Consider the following 19,170-nt stretch of genomic DNA (forward strand, 5'->3'; position numbering starts at 1 on the left):
ATTAATCATATAATATATTAACAAATCATTTATTAAGATTTATTAATCATATAATAAACAAAAAAATTATCATCTATTTACAAATATCATTTTAATCAAGTTCTAGTTATGAGGACAACTTAAAAAAACACTTTTCTTCTAATTACAAGAATATACACCTTAATCAAACATGTTGTTAGTCCACAATATAAAAATTATAATGCCCCGACCACATAAGCAAACATACGTTATCATCTTTTTGTGTTCTTGAAAAGGAGAATTTTTCAATACTGTTGGGGAAGAGAGATGAAAGAGAGAGTACGATATGGTATAGACCTTAAATAAGTGAAATGGAACCAACCTCATTAATAGACGATATTACCCTCACATGTTGTCAACGTGAGAGACTTTTAACAACAATTTATTGACGCCGTCTAACAAAGCGGCCTTTTATGTAATATCAACAAAACATAAGAACCGAGTCACTCGTTTTTCTTAAAGTTGGACTATATATGCCCATTTCGCCATACCACACTAAATAACCAAAATTAATTTTGCACCTTTGTCTAAACCCTATGATATTTTCTCTAAAAATCATCATACACAAAAGCTTATATAATGAATAATGGGTGAGTTTGACATACATATTTGAAAAAAGAAAAAAAAAAATCCTAGATTTGCCATAAAAAAACAACCTCATAAACTTGGATAGTTTATATATTGGTTTTAACGATCTTAAATAACAGTTTAAAGTATAAACACAAAGAGTTTTTCTAGAAAAAAGGACCTAGTCAAAGGAGATGGAAGTTTACAAGGAAGGTGATGTTAAAACAAACCTAAGTACGTAACTCAAAGTCTCAAACCAAATAGTCGCCGGTGACACTAGGCCGTGTTTTTACTCAACGCGTCATTAAAGAAACCCCATGCTATATAAATACCTTTTACTCCTTCCATTCTTCACAATCAACTCACTCTGCAACTCAATCATGTCCTCTGATTCTCACCTCAACGGAGCTTACTACGGCCCATCAATCCCACCTCCCTCCAAAAAATCCCGATCCTACAACCGCCATGGCCGCGGCGGCGGAAGCTGCAACCCCTTCTCATGGTGCTGCAGTTGTCTCTGCGGTTGCATCTTCAACCTCATCTTCCAAATCCTCATCACCATCCTCGTCCTCCTCGGGATCGCCGTCCTCGTCTTCTGGTTAATCTTCCGTCCCAACGCCCCGAAGTTCCATGTCAACGACGCTACTCTCACCCAGTTCACCCTTTCCTCCGATAACAACACTCTCTACTACAATCTCGCTGTGAATATGACGTTCCGGAACCCTAATAAACGGATTGGAATTTACTACGACAAAATCGAAGCCAACGCTGAGTATTATGATAAGAGGTTTGCTTCCAGGAATTTAGATGGGTTTTATTTGGGGCATAAAAGGGAGAATAACGTTAACACGGAGTTCGTCGGAGAACAAGTGGTGGTGCTCGGAAATGGTGATAGATCTAAATACGATAGGGAGAGAAACGATGGGGTGTACAACATCGATTTGAAGTTGAGGCTTCGGTTGAGGTTGAAAGTTGGGTGGGCGAAACCCAAATTCAAACCGAAGTTTGAATGCGAGTTGAAGATTCCGGTGACGTCCGGCGGCTTGGTTTCTTCTACGGGATTTCAAAGGACGAAGTGTGATTTCGATTGGTAGATATCATCATCATCATCATCCCCATTGATCTTTCTTCCATTGGGTGTTTGGTTCTTCTGATTCATCGAGTATATTCATCTTCTGCACTTTTTTTTGAATTTTTCGGGAATATTGTTGGGTATATGAGCCTTATTCTCTTATATTAGGGAGATTATTTCATTTGTTCACGTATGACATTTGTTTTGAGATTACTTCATTTTCTTTTTCACTTATGACCTTTTTTTTTCATGTGTCTATAACACTGTCTTTTCATTTATTTGTCTAACTAAAACATCTGACTTTCATTTCTACTTCTTAAGCTTCTTTTTCATTTTTTAAACATTATACTCTTGAATTCCAATCGATTAAGATAAAAAAAACATTAATTTTTATACAGCTACATGTATAAAATAAAAAAACATTAATAAAAACATCATGCATGCCAAAAGAGTTAATAAAAGCATCAGATATGACAACGTTCTGCTGGAAAATTGTTAATATCAAGCTTTAAATGGATGATAACTGTATCAAACAATTTTGAATACAAACTAAGTTTCCTTTATCCCATCATGTCACAAACAATATGTAAAAATAAATAACATGCTGTTATTTATCGCAGATAAAAATACGTAACATGTGTGATGTTGCATCAAATATTAAAAAAATAATATACAAGGAGAAGTATGCTTTTTGATAACTCAATATATACAAGGAGAAACGGTGGGTATAACACCAGTTTGATTGGTTTAGAGGCAAAATTTCACTGTTTTAATGCAAAAGTACGTATATGATCTCTTTGTTATTTTTTGCATCAAATGCATTAGAGTTTACTCGATGGAAGTTGACGGAGAATATTATAAAGAGTGCTCATAGTATTTGAATAGGCGATTGTGTTAGGTAACCCAACATTTTATACAACTCTATTTTCCTAAAAATCAAAATTCTTGTAGTTTGTCACTTTTTACATAGAAAACGACACCCCAAACAAATTGATGCAAAACGTTTTCATTCCCATCTTCATCAAGAACCAAATCTTGACTTCATAAAAGTTTAATCTTTATATATATAGAAAATTATAAAAATAGTCCTTGTAGTATGGTGTAATAGGCGTATAAAGTCCAACTTTAAGAATATAGACAGACTCGGTCCTTGTGTTTTGACGAAATTACAAAGATAGTCCCTATGCCATTAAATTTGACTATTGAGCCGCCGCTTATTCCAAAATAACAAGTCTCTCCTTGACCAAACCTGAAAAATATATTATAATCAAAGACAATTTCTGAAACTCTACCACAGCTACCAACCACCACCATCACTTTCAGCTCCACCCTACCACAACTGTCGACCACTACTACCACCTTCAACCACCGCTAGCACCATCGTCAGAGGCTAGGTTTCGTCAGAGCTTGGTAATGTTTCTTCATAAAATAACCACCCAACCCACCTCATCGTTCATCTCCCTGATCACCGACATCTTCAACAATCACTGCCATTATGTCCGGTATTCAACCATTTGCCACCATACCTAAAATCAGAAACCAACCTATTTGAAATGGCTATTACACCCAACATCAAAATCACCATTACATCTAAAATCAAAACCGGAATCATCAATTGTGTCCAGTCATCTAGAATCTGAAAATCAAAACATCAAAAAATCAAAAAACCTAACCCAGGTTGTTAATCTACAATCTGAAAAAATGAATAACTGCTAACAGTCGACGAATCACTACTACGAGTCCACGTTATTGTTGCTCAAAATCGTTGCTAAAAGTTGATGGTAACAAGGTTCATAAAAAATCTTAATCTCTAATTCTTTATAACCGATAATAGCAATAGCAATGCTTCTTTAAATTTCTGAATGTATAAAATCGTTGTGTAACATCCTGTTTCCTGTCATTTTTGGGTCGTGGACCGGAAGTCGATTGTGTAAGGCTTTGTGTAACATCCCCCTCTGGCACGTATCACAATATTGTCTGCTTTGGGCTCTCGACATGAAAACTTTCTAGGGGGTCAAAACTTCCTAGGGGGTCACCCATCCCTGGATTGCTCTCGCCCGGATATGCTTAACTGCAGAGTTCTTATGAGATCTACTGCCATCATGGCTTTCAAGCATGTTGTGATAGGGAAGGTATCCACACCCCTTATAAGGAATGTTTAGTTTTCCTTCCCAACAGATATAGGATCAGGTGTACCCACCTTCACCCCCCATTATAGGGTTCGACGTCCTCATCGAACACATCGACACGTGCCCTAGCTCTGATACCATTTGTAACACCACCTCTGGTACATACCACAATATTATCGGTTTTGGGCTCTCGACATGAAAACTTCCTAAAGGGTCACCCATCCTTGGATCGCTCTCGCCCAGACACACTTAACTGCAAAGCTCTTATGGGTTCTGTTGCCCTCATGACTTTAAAACACGTTGTGATAAGGAAGATATCCACGTCCCTAATAAAAAATGATTAATTCTCCTTCCTTGTCGATGTGGGATTAGGTGTACCCCAACTAATTGTAACACCTACAAATTCAGGCTAGTAAATTATAGATAAGAAGCGTTAAAAATAACTTTTTGATAGAAGATTATTCAGAATAAATAATCTTAACCAAAGTTATAGTATATGTTACAAGGATTTCGCACATATAAAGAACGTTGAAATCCGACTTGTAAAAAAAATTATGACTCATTGAAGTTTCACAAATAAACTGATAGGGCTTTACATATTGTAAAAAGTAAATTTTTGATAAATTAATCTTTAGCCTTATTAATCTAAACAAAACTCATAGTAGTCGTTAAACCGAGAGCGTGCATATAAAGAACATCAGAATCTGACTTCATTTGAGGAAGTTTTGATTTTTCTAAAATTCAGCGTAGCAATGTACAACTCATAAATCGAATTTTAGATAGATCGATTATTAGCCGACACAATCTAAACGATAATTGAAGACCTTGTTAATAGAAGCTCAACAATATAAAGACAGTCGAAAATGGATGCCGGATGACAAAGTTATGAATTTTTAACGGACTTTAACTGTCTAAACCTGTTAAAATATAACTTAAAAAATAAAATCAAAATTAGCTGACAGAATCTAAAGGGAATATGTAGATCTCATCGATAGCTACGCGTAGATATAACGAACATAAAAAATGGAGCTAGTATACAAAAGTTATGGATTTTACAAGATAATTAATTTTTGGATTAATCTCGTTGCGACATGTGTCGCGATCTGGTGCACCCCCTTCCTCGCCACGGCTTGCCACCATATGCTGACACGTGGCCCCTAGTACGCACAACGTAATTTGCGTATGCCATCGAACTGAGTACGCCCAACGTAATTTTAATACGCCCAGCGTACTGGGCCTCCTGGCGGACTATAAGTAGAACATGAATTTCACTCTTTTCTTCACACCTTTCCATTCTATTCTCTCACCCCCCCCCCCTCACCAAGGCCTTAATGCCTTTTAAGTTAATTATCGTTATTATGAACCTATAAACAAGATTTATTAGTGATTACAAGTCATTATACTTATTGATCTACTTATGGGGATGATGTCTAGGCTGGATTTAGTTAGGTGTTTAAAGTGGAATTTCCAAACAGTATACTTTGTATACCAAATGGACCCTACCTCCGATATGATCATACCTGGTTGTTCCTTACCAGCTATATATTAGTAGACTTTGAATTAATGATGTATCTAGACTAATAATTATTCATAATAAATATTAGACTAAGACTTAGTGATAATAATACTAGGTTACGTCAAATGAAAAGATCGTTGCTAGAAGCGAAGCGATGTCTGTGTTTTGAATCGTCACTTTAACAAGTGAATGTATAGTCCCTTTTATGAACATGATTTTAATACAATTATTAATTAAAGTATTAATTAACTCTTAAAAGATTTTATGCGTGAGATATTTTCTATTTCCTAGAATACGTGTTAAGAACATATCTGATAATATATGATGATTTAGGACTTACAAAATAGACCTAAATTAATTAAGATAACTATCAGGTAGTATCTCCTAAAGAGTATGGGTGAGATATACACAGAGGGTAGAACCCTAACATTTTTCTTTGATCCGAGAACATGGATTAGACATAGTCATCTGTCCCTAGTCCGGGAGTATGGTTTGGGCAATAGTCATTTGTCATTGATCTAAGAGCATGGATTAGACATAGTAGTCTATACCTGATCCGGGAGCATGGATTAGGTAAAGCCATTCGTGTTAGATCCAAAAGCATGGAGTGTGTCATTGTGAGGATCGACGGGGTGGGTTAAGTTGCTTATATGAGGTGAAATTGTATATTATGAGTTCTAAAATATATATGTTGTAACATTGTGGGATTGAAATCCCTGTGTACTCACCAGGTTTCCCATCCTGGCCCACTTAGTTTATTGTATCATAGGTAGTGATATTAAAGATACATTCTGTTGAGAGATTCAAGGAGTATTAGGTCACTAGTTTAATTACTGTAAGGCTAGTAATATTTCGTTATGATTATGTTTCTGTATTGACGATGACATCCCAACATTTTAATATAAATAACATACATTTCTTCGGAAATGCTTTGATAATGTCATTATCGTGTTTTTGGGAACAAATTCCGCAATACTATTCTTCAAAAAGGATACTCTGATTTTTAAATAAGCATAAACAAATCGGTCTTTTCTGGACGTGAAATTAGGGATGTCACAGTTGGTATTAGAACATTAGTTTAAGAAATTAGGAATTTGTAGGATTTCTAGACTTAAGGTTAGAATGGTAAGCGGTGATTGTGATATGAGTGTCTGCTATATTTAGGAAGTATGTCTGAGTAGACACGAGCACTAACTTATTTAGGGAAGATGCCTAAAGTGCTTTTATGTGCTAAATGATTTATTTTATAGATATAAAAATGCCTTTTATTCCTTATGATGATATTATTTGATCGGACCTATGGTCTATTGCCGACTGGACCTAAAAATTTTATGTCTTCAGATTTCTAAACGTTTAATTACGGTATTAGAACTGACATGTAACTTTTCAAAGTGATAAGGAGATTTATACGTCTATCATAAATGAAGCTTTCCTATCTTAATTCTTGTCACTGTACACCGAACGTCTGCTTTGGCGTATATATCGGCATGGTGAGAACTCAAAGCGAATTAGGAAACGGTTATCAGCAGCCTGAGCCACTAGAGATTGAGCGTGCACCAGAGGTAGCAGCTTCACCTGAACCTATCACATTAGCAATGATATAGAAAATGTAGGTTCATCAGATAGAAGAGACAAGGCGTCTACTTCAACAGAATAGAGATGAACCTATTGTACCTATTGTGCAGCCCGAACTGAATGAAGCACTGTCGGAGGAGGTAAATTATAGTCATACTGTGAGTCATGTTAAACCTCGAGTGGTAAGGAGGAATGACCTGGACAGAGGGATTGACAAGGATATGTGTATGTATAAGAACTTCTTGGGTGTCAATCCACCAAGTCTTTCTGGAAGCCCAAAGCCAGTGGATATTATGTGTCGGATCTATGAGATGGAGATGATATTGAAAGTTGTAACTGCAACAATAAGCAGAAAACCATCCTTGTAGTCAGAAAACTGAAGACCGGGATTTTAAGTTGGTGGAAGTTGTTGGCAGATACAATGCCATAGGGAGAATCCGCAAGGATGTCTTGGGAAGCACTCCTGGAGCAGTTGAAAATGCAGTATTGCTCGGAGGTAGATCTGATAGACCTAGACTATGAGTTTCAAAACCTGAAGAAATGGAAGATGAATGTTGATGTGTATGTCACCGCATTCACCGAGAAGATGAAGTTATTCCCCTAGTTGGTTCCTACTGAACTCTACAAGGTAGTGACGTTTGCTAATGGATTGCCACTAGACTTTGGTCTAATGGTAAAAATGGCAACTACTTTGAACACGGTCATTAGAGCAGCCAAGAATATGGAGACCCAACTTAGGGAGAAGGGTCTGGAAAGAGCTGAGGTATGAGAAACAACTTAGAAATCGAATTTTAAACCGATCGATTATTAGCCGAAACAATCTAAACAAGAATTGATGATCTAGTTAATAGGAGCTCAACGATATAAACACAATCGAAAAAGGACGTCAGATGACAAAGTTATGAATTTTAGTTGGACCTGTCTATGCCTGTTAAAACATAACTTTAAAAATAAAGTCTAAATTATCTGACGGAGTCTAAGCGAAAGTTTTAGACCTCGTTGATAGCTACACGTAGATATAAAGAACGTCAAAAACCGAGATCTCATGTGAAAGTTGTGAATTTTACAAGATAATTATTTTTTGGATTAACCTCGGTGCGACACGTGTCATGATCTGGTGGACCCCTTCAAGGAGTTTTTAGTCTAAGATATTTAGATAATATTGTGGGTCTCGTTAACAACTTTTTGTGGATATAAATATCGTCGAAAACGGATTTGAAACGAAGAAGTTATAGCAGTTTGAATTTGGTGTTGGAGGTGGTAGTATGTTGGGCGTACTCAATGTACGTTGGGCGTACTCACTGATCAAGAAGTGTATTCAAGAGTGTATGTTAAGCATACCATTTGGTACCCTGTACGTACAGGACCAGAAGCCACAACCCTAATTTGAGGGTTTTGAGTCGTATTTAACCTACTTAACTCCCCAAACCCTTTCGATTCTTAGCCTCCACCCCTTCAATGTCCTCCCTCGAAACCCGAACCCTAGTTTGAGCATTTTCAACAAAAAGAAGGTGTTTTAAGTGCTTTGGAGTGTTGTTGGTGCATCTTGGAGAAGACTGAGCTCATTGGAAAAGTGTTGGTTGCATTGGAACTTCTAGATCCAGACCTTGTTCACCTTGATCTTTCTTCTAGAGGTATACAGTTTGAATCGTGATGAGGCATTTGTTTTTAGCTAGTATTTGGGTGTTCTAAGATTTTGGTCACTTTAAGTGCATAAATTTTAGATCTTGAAAGTTTGTAACCTTGTCATGGATAAATTTGGAAACTTTATCCATCTAAAAATCATATTGATTCAGATCTGGAGGTTGGAGACTTGAACTTAATGGAATAAGTTGAAAAGATGCACTTTTGGTCCCTTGGAGACGTAAATACTATATCTTGGTTGTTTGGACCATCCTAATGGATAAATTTGGAAATTTTATCCATTATGGAGTTATTAGGAATCATAAAAATATGATCTTGGCCCTTCTATCCCTTCCATGCAAGAGTTAGGATGTCTTAATGGGTTAATAAGATAGGGCTTTGGCTTTTGGACCTTTTCTAGCCATGGAATGTCATAAATGTGGAAACTTTATAAAGGAAGTCAATGTTTTGAGTCTAGATCTGAGCTCTGGACAAAAGATCTTAAGTGATAAAGTACTTAATGGAGAAGTAAGGACAGGCCACATACGCTGGGCATACTTAGTTGTCTTAGACTTGACTTTTGTTGACTTCTACTGACCGTTGAATTTTTGAGCAAGTTTGACTTTGATCAAACTTGATGATTTTGGACTTATGATTAAGATTGTATCTGGTTCTGGTGTTAGTGGATTCGCGGGAGCAAGCAATGCAAAAAGGAGTGTATCTCAGTGTTTCAAGGTTCTTCAATTCAGGTGATTTTTCCTCACAGTACTTGTAGGTCAAAGGCACCAATGTCGACCCACTAGGTTATGTAACCCGGTATATAGGATGTTGGTTAGCTATAGTGAGTTGTTAGATTTGTGTCCTGGTATATAGGATGTTGTTATGTTGTAGTGATTTGTTAGATCTTTATCCTGGTATATAGGATGTTGTTAGCTATGCGGTAATGATTTGTAGATCTTCATGTTTGTCTGTTGAATGGTTATGTGTTTATATGTTATGTAGATGTCGACATGTTATCGTTCTGGGTTGGGGCTCTAATCCTATATGCGCGAGCCAATAGACCGGGGGTATTCCATTCTGATAACTGAGTAGACCCGAGGGTATTCCAATCCGGTGATTGAATGGACTTTTTGCATATAGGATCCAGTGTTATGTATTATTAGTATGCACTAGTGGATACATGGTTGGTGGAATTTCATGATAGAATTGACTGATGTATGATGCCTGATAGCCTAGGAGGATTTATTATATTTAAGATGAAATTGACATAACTATTGTAGTTACTTAGTGTGTGCATCATAGTTGTACATAACTAAGATTTTATAGCCTTTGAATGTTTGATTTAGCCTTATTTCCTGTTCTTGTCTGATGAAGGGCTTAGGGAAGAGTCAAATATTCAATTTTCTATAGGATCCAACGTTATGTATGATTAGTAAGCACTAGTGGCTACATGGTTGGCATTCCAGTCCGATGACTGATTGAGCCGGGGGTAATACAACCCAATGGTTGTGGACTCATAGGTATTCCAGTCTGATGACTGAATGGACCCATCATGTTTGTTTGTATATGTTATGTTGTATGGTGGTATTTTGGGAAAACTCACTAAGCTTCATGCTTACGGTTTGGTTTCATGTTTTCAGGCACTTTAGTTGATTGGGGCAAGGCGAACACATGATCGTACAAATCCTTCGAAGATATACTTTGGGACATTTTATGATGTTCTGATCTTGGGATTCATTTGTATTTAACAATTGGTTTGATATGGTTTGGTATTCAAAGCAATTGTTTCTTTTAAATTAAAAAGCAAAAATCTTACCATGATTTTTGAGATGTTACAAGTTGGTAGCAGAGCCCTGGTTTGAGTGAATTAGATGAGCATTTGTGTGAATCCAGTCTCAAGCTAAGGATTTGCAAAAGTTTCCAAAAATTGTTTCAAAATTATTTTCAGAATTGCTTTCTGAATTATTTTCAGAAGTAACCAAGGAAGGATGAGATGTGTAGGATCAGCCGGAGCAAGCAAGTTTACCCCAAGTTACCCATATTGTTATTTTTTATTAATAAGTATGATAGAACTGCATATTAGTGGTAGGCTAGGAATCTTCAGGAATTGAATGATAGAATTGCCTGATATATGATGCATGATAGCCTAGGAGGATTTATTATATTTAAGATGACATTTACATAACTACTGTAGTTGCTTAGTGTGTGCATCATAGTTGTACATAACTAAGATTTTATAGCCTGAGAATGTTTGATTTTGATTTATTTCATGTTCTTGTCTAATGAAGGGCTTAGGGAAGAGTCAAATATTCGATTGTCTATAGGATCCAGCATTATGTATGATTAGTATGCACTAGTGGCTACATGGTTGGTGGAAGTTTCATGAGTAAGTATAGGTATAGTCGGCCAGACAAGAAATGATTAGCCTCTCTTGAGAGAGTAGTTATAGGATGTATGTGTATCCTAGAGGCTTGGGATTAGTGGTCAGGAATTGTTTGGAAGAATCTGCCTGATTTTATGGTGTCATAGTGCCAGTTGGTTTCACTACTCGAATATTGCTTGCTTTGTGCATTATGGTACCTATGTTGATATGAGTTAACTATTAAATGGATATGTTAAGTTACATGCTGTAAAGGTTAAATAATTTTAGAATGATTGATTCGGCCCTATTGTGTAGCTCTTGTCCGAGTCTAATCGGTGTAGGGTGGGGTCTTTTAGTTGAAGAGTTATTTAAGTTTTGTCGCGTGTAATTGTATTCATGAAGTAGTTAGTTGACATCGATAGGGGTTTTTCAGCAACTGATGGCATGGTAAGGTAGGGATCCAAGGAGAGCCTAGGAAGTTCTTTAGTGTGGGTGAAACGCTTTTTAGCAGGTACTGGAAGTATTATTACGAGTAAATGACTTAGAGGACTCGAGATGATTCTTGAGGAAAGTATGGATAGGTGTGGAAGGTAGTATTGGGCTTATACTACAAGAAGCACATGATCTATAATCAAATCGAGGAAAATTTCGGGGATTCTAAGGAGCTGGTCAAGGAAGGTAGCATGGTTTGATACCATGATTCATGGAAATGCTTCTATATTTTTCGATCTTTTGGTTATGGTTGTCGGGCATGAGGATGGATCTGGTGATTTTTGGGCCTTAGTGGCCATGCCATTTTGGGTTTAAATGGTGCGGACTTAGGCGATTTAGTTGATTTTCAGGTCCCGAAAGCCTTGGTCAAAGTAGTGCCAGTTCAGTCGCGGAACTGAAGAAGGAAGTAGTTGTCGTGATCGATCGAGGATTTTGGCCGAAGGATGAGTGATTGGCGGATGGATTGGAATGTCACTATCTGTGAAGAGGGTTATGTCCTACCACTTTTCCAAGTTCAGAGGAAGGAGCGAGCAAGCATGTGACTTTCAGAGTTGGGATGTAAACCCAACATGAGTCTAGTTGGTTGTGGCTTTTGTCAGTAGTATGGCAGTGTGGGAATGTGTTGGATTAGGTGTCTAAGCCCATAACTATAATTGGTATGTACTTGAATTGATTGCAACATAGTCCTTTTGGGTTGCCCTCAAACCTAGCAGCCAGACAAGGAAATTATGAAATGAGAGATATTGATTTATTATAGATTAATAAATTAATATAAATGATTTATTAATATGTTAAAAGATTAATATATTAATTAGAAATCATAATTTTTAATTAATAGTTAGCCAGAAATAAATTAGAATTAATTTTGGGGCTAACTGTATTAATTATAAAGTGTAGGGACTAGTTTGCAATTATCTAATAGTTGAGTGGAAGGTTCCAGAACCTCCTTGGAAGGGGGTGGACGCAATTTATAGGGGAAACCCTAATGATTTCGTCCAAGGGGCTTGGATAAAGCTTTTGGATGAGCTTAGGCCCCAAGCAAAGGAGCATTAGGGTTTTCCCTAAACCCTAGATCCCTCGGCTATATAAGGAGCCTCCTGGCTCTCAAAATTGGTCACTCCTTCTTTGAAGAAGCCCTAGGGCCGATTTTTGCATACCCTAACCTCTTTCCTTCAAGTTTCCTTCTTGCTAGTTTTTGGGTGTGACTGTTGGGAAATACATGCATCGAATACACTCTATAACTAGGCAGCGGAAGAATCAAAACAACAAAACGATTTACCTAAGTGTACATGCACCCTATGGATCTATGGCTTCATACTATTACTTCTACCTTATGAAATCCGAAAATAAAAGGAAGAATACTAACCACTTTAGCAACCAATGATCTTCGAGCTTGACTCCTTGTGCGTGCCACCTTGTTTGGATGATGAGGATCCAAACTAGAATCCCTCTCTTGATTCACACCCAATGAACTCAAAAGATTAGAAGAAAATATTAAACTAGGGGGGTGAACTAAAAGAAATTTCTTCCACAATGAGGGAGAAAGAAGGTGGCGAATACTCAAGCTGGAATGAGCAAGGAGGAATGAATCCCTAAGGCCCTATTTATAGCCTTGGATACCTCCTAGGGTTTTATCCTTCCACTCATGTGGGATGGGATAGGCTATGAACGAAATTCCCTTTATCCAAAGGGAATTTTCGTCCAACCCCCTTCCTTCTAGGGTTCTGGAATGTTCCCTGATTAACCAACTATTGATTAATTCACATTCAACCCTTCTATTAATTAATTCCCAATTTGTTTTCTAATTAATTATTAAACCATAATAATTAATAAACTAATTACTCCTATTATTTATTCTACTCAATTTTGAGTCTTGAGGGCAACCCAAGAGGACCCTGCTATTATTAGAAATATCACCAATTAGTTCATGACCTTTGACACACTTCCAACAGTCTCCCACTTGGACAAGTCATCAACTATATATGTACTTATATCCATCTAATAATCAGCAGAGAGAATGCCATCCAATGCATCTGCCGAACTCTGATCTAATCAGCTTCAGCCCTCAGATATGTGATCAATTATTCCTTCATCCTCATGATATCTGTATGAATTCAAGACATGGATAATGGTCAATCTCGGAATTCAATATTATGTTTCCTGATATAGATTTTTGACGACTACATTTGACTACTGAATCGAACAAATCAATTCTCGTCAGCACTCGGCCAGGCTTTTAAGATGTCTGCACCAAATCATTGAGGGGACAATAGATATCGCTTCTCCTATTAAGGCAAAAGGGATGAATAAACTTTGACTACATAGTATTTGTCTATTTCATCATGTCACACATGAATACACCCGTTATAGCCACCAGTTACGGATAGCGTTGGAGTATACCAATGCATAACAATATCTTAGAGCAAAGCCCCACATGTATCTCGGTTTGAAGAACATAAGACATTATCATCTTAGAATTACTCGTGACTCAATCCATGAAGTAGTCTCTAAGTGCGGGTTGATCCAATAATTAAATCACTATTAAGTACTCATAAGTGTTGACACAATCACTATGTCATGCTCAATCAAAAATGGTCAATCCACTAACACTCATGATAGTTTTGAATCACTACTTACTTCCAAGAGTATGACCGACTGTGGAGGTTTGAGTAAACTAATACTCGGGAAGTGGGTTCTAAACATGCAAAAGTGAAACACAATATTAAATTAATAGAAATGATAGCAACACCAGCACTTTATTAAGTCTCCACAAAATAAACACCAATTCAATTACAAATTCATACTGCTAAATGTTTTAGTATTTTATCAAACAAAACAACTAAACAATTACACCATATCTTCAGCAAATCTAATGCCTATAGATCTAGTATGACTATCATGCTTGATCCTTGATAATGGTTTAGTGAACGGATCGGCTGGATTCTCCTCCGACGATACTCTGCTCAAGACAATATCCCCATCCTCGACTCGATATCTCACATAGTGGAACTTTCTAAGTATATGTCTTGAGTTACCATGCTCTTTGGGTTCTTTAGTCAAAGTGAATGCACCCTCATTGTCACAGAAGCTTTCCAAGGGATCCTTGATGCTCGGAACGACACCAAGATCATCAATGAAATTCTTCAGCCATGTAGCTTCTTTCGCAGCTTCACTAGCCGCTATATACTCTGACTCGCACATAGAGTCTACCATTGTCGACTGCTTGGAACTTTTCCAAGTGACCGCTCCTCCATTGATCAAGAATAGCCATCCCAACTGCGAACATGAGTTGTCCCTATCAGTCTAGAAACTGGCATCTGTATAACCTGTGACTCTCAACTCATCCTTACCCCCATATAACAAGACATATCCTTTGTTCTTCTTAGGTATTTCGAAATGTTCTTTACTGCCGTCCAGTGACTTTCTCCTGGGTTGTCCTGAAAACGACTCACCATGCTCAGAGCAAATGAGACGTTGGGACGAGTACATGTCGTGGCATACATGATTGATCCTATAGCAGAAGCAAACGGGACTCGACTCATTCTTTCTCATTCATCACTAGAACTAGGACATTGAGTCTTACTCAATTTCGTGCCATGTTTCATAGGTAGATAACCTTTCTTGGAGTCCCGCATCTTGAATTTCTTCAAGATCTTATCCAAGTATGCACTTTGGCTCAGTCCTATTAGACGTTTTGATCTATATCTATAGATCCTTATACCAAGTATGTATGCAACTTCTCCTAGAACTTTCCTAGCGAAACAACTCCCAAGCCACGTCTTAACACCTTGCAACGTCGGGATATCATTTCCTATAAGGAGTATGTCATCCACATACATCACTAGGAAGACTACATTACACCCACTAGATTTGATATATACGCAGGACTCTCCTTCACTTCTTGAAAAACCAAACTCCTTGATCTTTTCATGAAAGCAAAGGTTCCAGCTGTGAGATGCTTGTTTTAGTCCATATATGGACCTTTCAAGCTTACATACTCTATTTGGATATTTTGGATCTATGAAACCCTCAGGTTGTGCCATGTACACTTCCTCTGTGAGTTTTCCATTAAGGAAAGCGGTCTTCACATCCATTTGCCATACTTCATAATCATGAAAAGCTGCTATGGTAAGTAATATCCTAATAGACTTGATCTTGGCTACTGGTGAAAAGGTTTCCTCATAATCAATTCCTGGAGTCTGATTGTAACCCTTTGCTACCAACCTAGCCTTGAACGTGTGCACATTCCCATCCATGTATGTCTTCTTCTTGAAGATCCACTTGCACCCAACAATTTTAGTACCAGGTGCAGGATTAACCAAATTCCAAACTTGGTTGTCACGCATAAACTGAATCTCGCTCTCCATGCTTTCCTTCCACTTGGCACCCTCAGTGCCTGCCATCGCTTCCTTATAGTTGGATGGTTCATCCATATCAACTAGTGTACGGTCACTGATCAATACGTCTCCTTCAGTGCTCACATGGAAACCATAGAACTCGGGAGGATAACGAACTCTATTGGATATGTGAAGGGGTGGTGGAGATATATCAATTTGCTCAACAAGTTGCTCAGCCCCGGTTTTAGGTTCCTCAACGGGTTGTTGCACCTCAGGTTGAGTGCTAGTGTCTACTAAAGGTTCTTCTTCATTTGTCTCTTGAATCTCTTCAAGGCCTATGCGGCTCTCACTGTCCTCTTTGGAAATGAGATCCCTCTCAAGGAAGAATCCCCTTCGAGCAACAAACACTTTGTTTTCCGAAGGCTTGTAGAACAAGTATCCAAACGAATTTTGTGGATAACCAATGAAGTAACACTTCTCTGACCGGGGTTCGAGCTTGTCATTCGCCTCGTGAAGAACAAAATCTTCGCATCCCCAAACCTTTATATGTGCTAGATAAGGACTTGTCGCACTCCACATTTCAGAGGGTGTTTTAGCAACCTGCGTAGTAGATACGAGATTTAGGATATGGGCAGTTGTCTCTAAGGCATACCCCCAAAAATATATCGGAAGTGTAGCTCGACTCGTCATATATCGAACCATGTCTAACAAGGTTCGATTTCTCCTTTCAGCCACACCATTCAACTGCGGTGTTCTGGGAGCAGATAATTGTGAAACTATTCCACAATTCTTTAGATGATCGTAGAATTCAAGACTTAAATATTCTCCACCCCTATCGGATCAGAGCATCTTGATCTTTCTGCCCAATTGGTTCTCTACTTCATTTTGAAACTCTTTGAACACCTCAAACGTTTCTGACTTATGTTTGATTAGATAGATATATCCATATCTACTAAAATCATCAGTAAAAGTCACGAAGTATCTTTCTCCATGTCTTGTGGCAGATTTGAAGAGTCCACAAATAGCTGTGTGGATGAGGTCCAACAAATCTTTGCCTCTTTCACAGTGGCCTGTGAATGGCACTTTTGTTATCTTTCCAAGTAAGCAAGATTCACATACATCATCTGATTTGAGGTCGAATGATTCCAAGATTCCATCAGATTGGAGCTTGGCAATGCGTTTCTTGTTTATAGGCTAATTCGACAATGCCACAAACATGATTTATCTAATTCACTATTAGACGAACCAACATTCATTATTAGTTCATCAATATCACCATTACAAACAATACTTTCATACACACCTTTACAAGGACTAGCTTTAAAAATAAAACAATCATTCTTATAAACCAAAATGTCGCCATTATCATTATCAAAAGAAAAACGACAACCATCCTTATAAAGTGCATGAAAGGAAATAACGTTTCGTGCCATATCAGGAGAGTAGCAACAATTTAATAAACTAAGATAAACACCACCACTAAGCATGAGCTCATAATTCCTAATCCTTGTAACAGCTGACTTGTGCCTATTTCCCATGATTAGGTTGAGCTCACCATGCTTCAACTTCTTACTTTGTCTTAGTCCCTGCATATCAGAGCAAATGTGAGTACCACACCCTATATCAAGAATCCAAGAACTAGAAATAGATGTGCTATGGAGTTCTATCATGAACATACCTGAGGTGCTAGCCACCTTGACTTTGCCTTTCTTAAGGTCCTCGATGTATTTAGGGCAGCTATGCTTCCAGTGTCCCTTTTCTTGGCAGTAAAAACAAATGGCTTCACTTGGATTGGCAGAAGGAGCTATTTCAGCTTGAGCCCTTTTCTTGGGAGCAGGTTCAGACTGTCCGACCTTACCCTTACGCTTTCCTTTAGGTTGAGGCGCCCTTTTCCTTTGAGCAGAACCACGATCAATAGCTAGTACGGGAGTAGTAGGGTTAGAGTTGTTGGGCTTCTTCATGCTCGCTTTAGTAGTTTTGAGCATGCCATGCAACTCCATCAAGGTCTTGTCAAGGCCATTCATATTGAAGTTCATGATGAATTGCGAATATGAACTAGTAAGCGAGTTCAAAACCATGTCTATGTCCAACTCCTTAGGCAGCTCGACACCTAGATTCCCAAGTCTGTCTATGTATGACTTCATCTTTTGGACATGCGCACACATAGAAGCTCCCTCTCGTAGTTTACATGCCATGGGGTACTTGACGATCTCGAATCGTTCTTGCCTAGCTTGCTCTTGGAACATCTCCTCGAGTTGCTGGTTTATGTCAAACGCACCCCATGTTTCAAAGTTCATTTGGAGACCAGAAGCCATGGTCGCTAACATAAGGCAAGCCACTTTGGTTGATTCATTGTAATGCTTGTTGTAGGCAGTAACTTCTTCTGGGGCATGATTCTCTCCAAGTATGGGAACATCTTCGTCAAGAACATACTCTTTGTTCTCATATCTTAACGTGATCCTCAAGGTCCTGATCCAATCAAGATAGTTGCATCCATCCTCCTTGAGTTTCTCCCTATTAAGAACCGGCATTAGAGAGAAGTTTAAGTTTTGAGTTAGAGGAGGAGGAGGAGGAAGATTGTTGTTGTTGTTTGCTTGGTTCGACATCTACAAAAGATAAGATTCCAATTAGTTTGATACAAATCCTTAATTAGCAATTACCCTAAAACAAATTACTAGAATAAGGCTAGGATCCATATTTGGCTTCATGATGTGTAAAGGGATGTCGTAAACACACCATGAAGTTATTTACGTAGACAAAGCTCTTTGTCAATTCAATCACTATGAAATTCCTAGATCTTTGAGATTCGTTGACTATCAACAACATGTTAATCTCGGATTATGTTCATCTCAAATTCAATGATGGGTATGTCACGGATCATTGAATAGATGGTGAGTCACCCATACAAAATTGCGTGGTCCCCGGCTCAAGTTATGCTTGAGATTCGCGAGTCCCACATCATTCTTTACCTATACTCTCAAATTGACGTGCTGGTTAACCACACCAGCTCCATCAGCAAGTTATAAAGAGAATGTGCAATTTTTATGGATAACATAAGATTCACTTTTATTCAAATAAAACGGGATTTTGTTTTATACTTGCATTTAGAATACTTTTAGATTGACCATCATCACTATCAAACCTTTTCGGTAACTTCATTCTCAAAATGCAATAGGAATCATAGAGACCTCCTTAAACCCCTACATTAAAACGGGTGCGCCTAGTTGAGGTAAGACCGACAATGTCAATATTTAAAATATGCGAGGACGCATATTGTAATTCTCTTATACATACAATATATGAATCTTACATATATATATATATATATATATATATATATATATATATATATATATATATATATATATATATATATATATAAGGGGTACATTTAAAACACTTTAAATTTAGTTGTCTATTATTAATTAAAATTAATTACAAGGATGCAATATAATAACTAATAAAACATGAGGGGTTGA

At 37.6% G+C, this 19,170-nt stretch overlaps 1 protein-coding gene and 1 pseudogene across 1 annotated transcript; one reads left to right on the forward strand and one right to left on the reverse strand.

Annotated features, from left to right (window-relative positions):
- The first annotated feature begins 965 nt into the window (after positions 1 to 965).
- On the forward strand, positions 966 to 1,935 carry LOC145086811 (NDR1/HIN1-like protein 3 pseudogene; annotated as a pseudogene).
- A 1,199-nt stretch (positions 1,936 to 3,134) lies between these two features.
- On the reverse strand, positions 3,135 to 18,222 carry LOC145089584 (uncharacterized). Its single transcript, XM_079028006.1, has 6 exons — positions 17,370 to 18,222; positions 17,113 to 17,309; positions 16,995 to 17,009; positions 16,667 to 16,885; positions 15,674 to 16,291; positions 3,135 to 3,293 (listed from the first exon to the last, which is right to left on the reverse strand). Exons 1-6 carry the CDS (start codon positions 18,220 to 18,222, stop codon positions 3,135 to 3,137), a joined length of 2,061 nt encoding a protein of 686 aa, XP_078884132.1.
- Between the last annotated feature and the right edge of the window lie 948 nt (positions 18,223 to 19,170).

This window comes from Lactuca serriola, chromosome 2, assembly GCF_051521515.1.
Source record: "Lactuca serriola cultivar US96UC23 chromosome 2, Lser_US96UC23_V15, whole genome shotgun sequence".
In the NCBI taxonomy this organism is placed as follows: domain Eukaryota; kingdom Viridiplantae; phylum Streptophyta; class Magnoliopsida; order Asterales; family Asteraceae; genus Lactuca; species Lactuca serriola.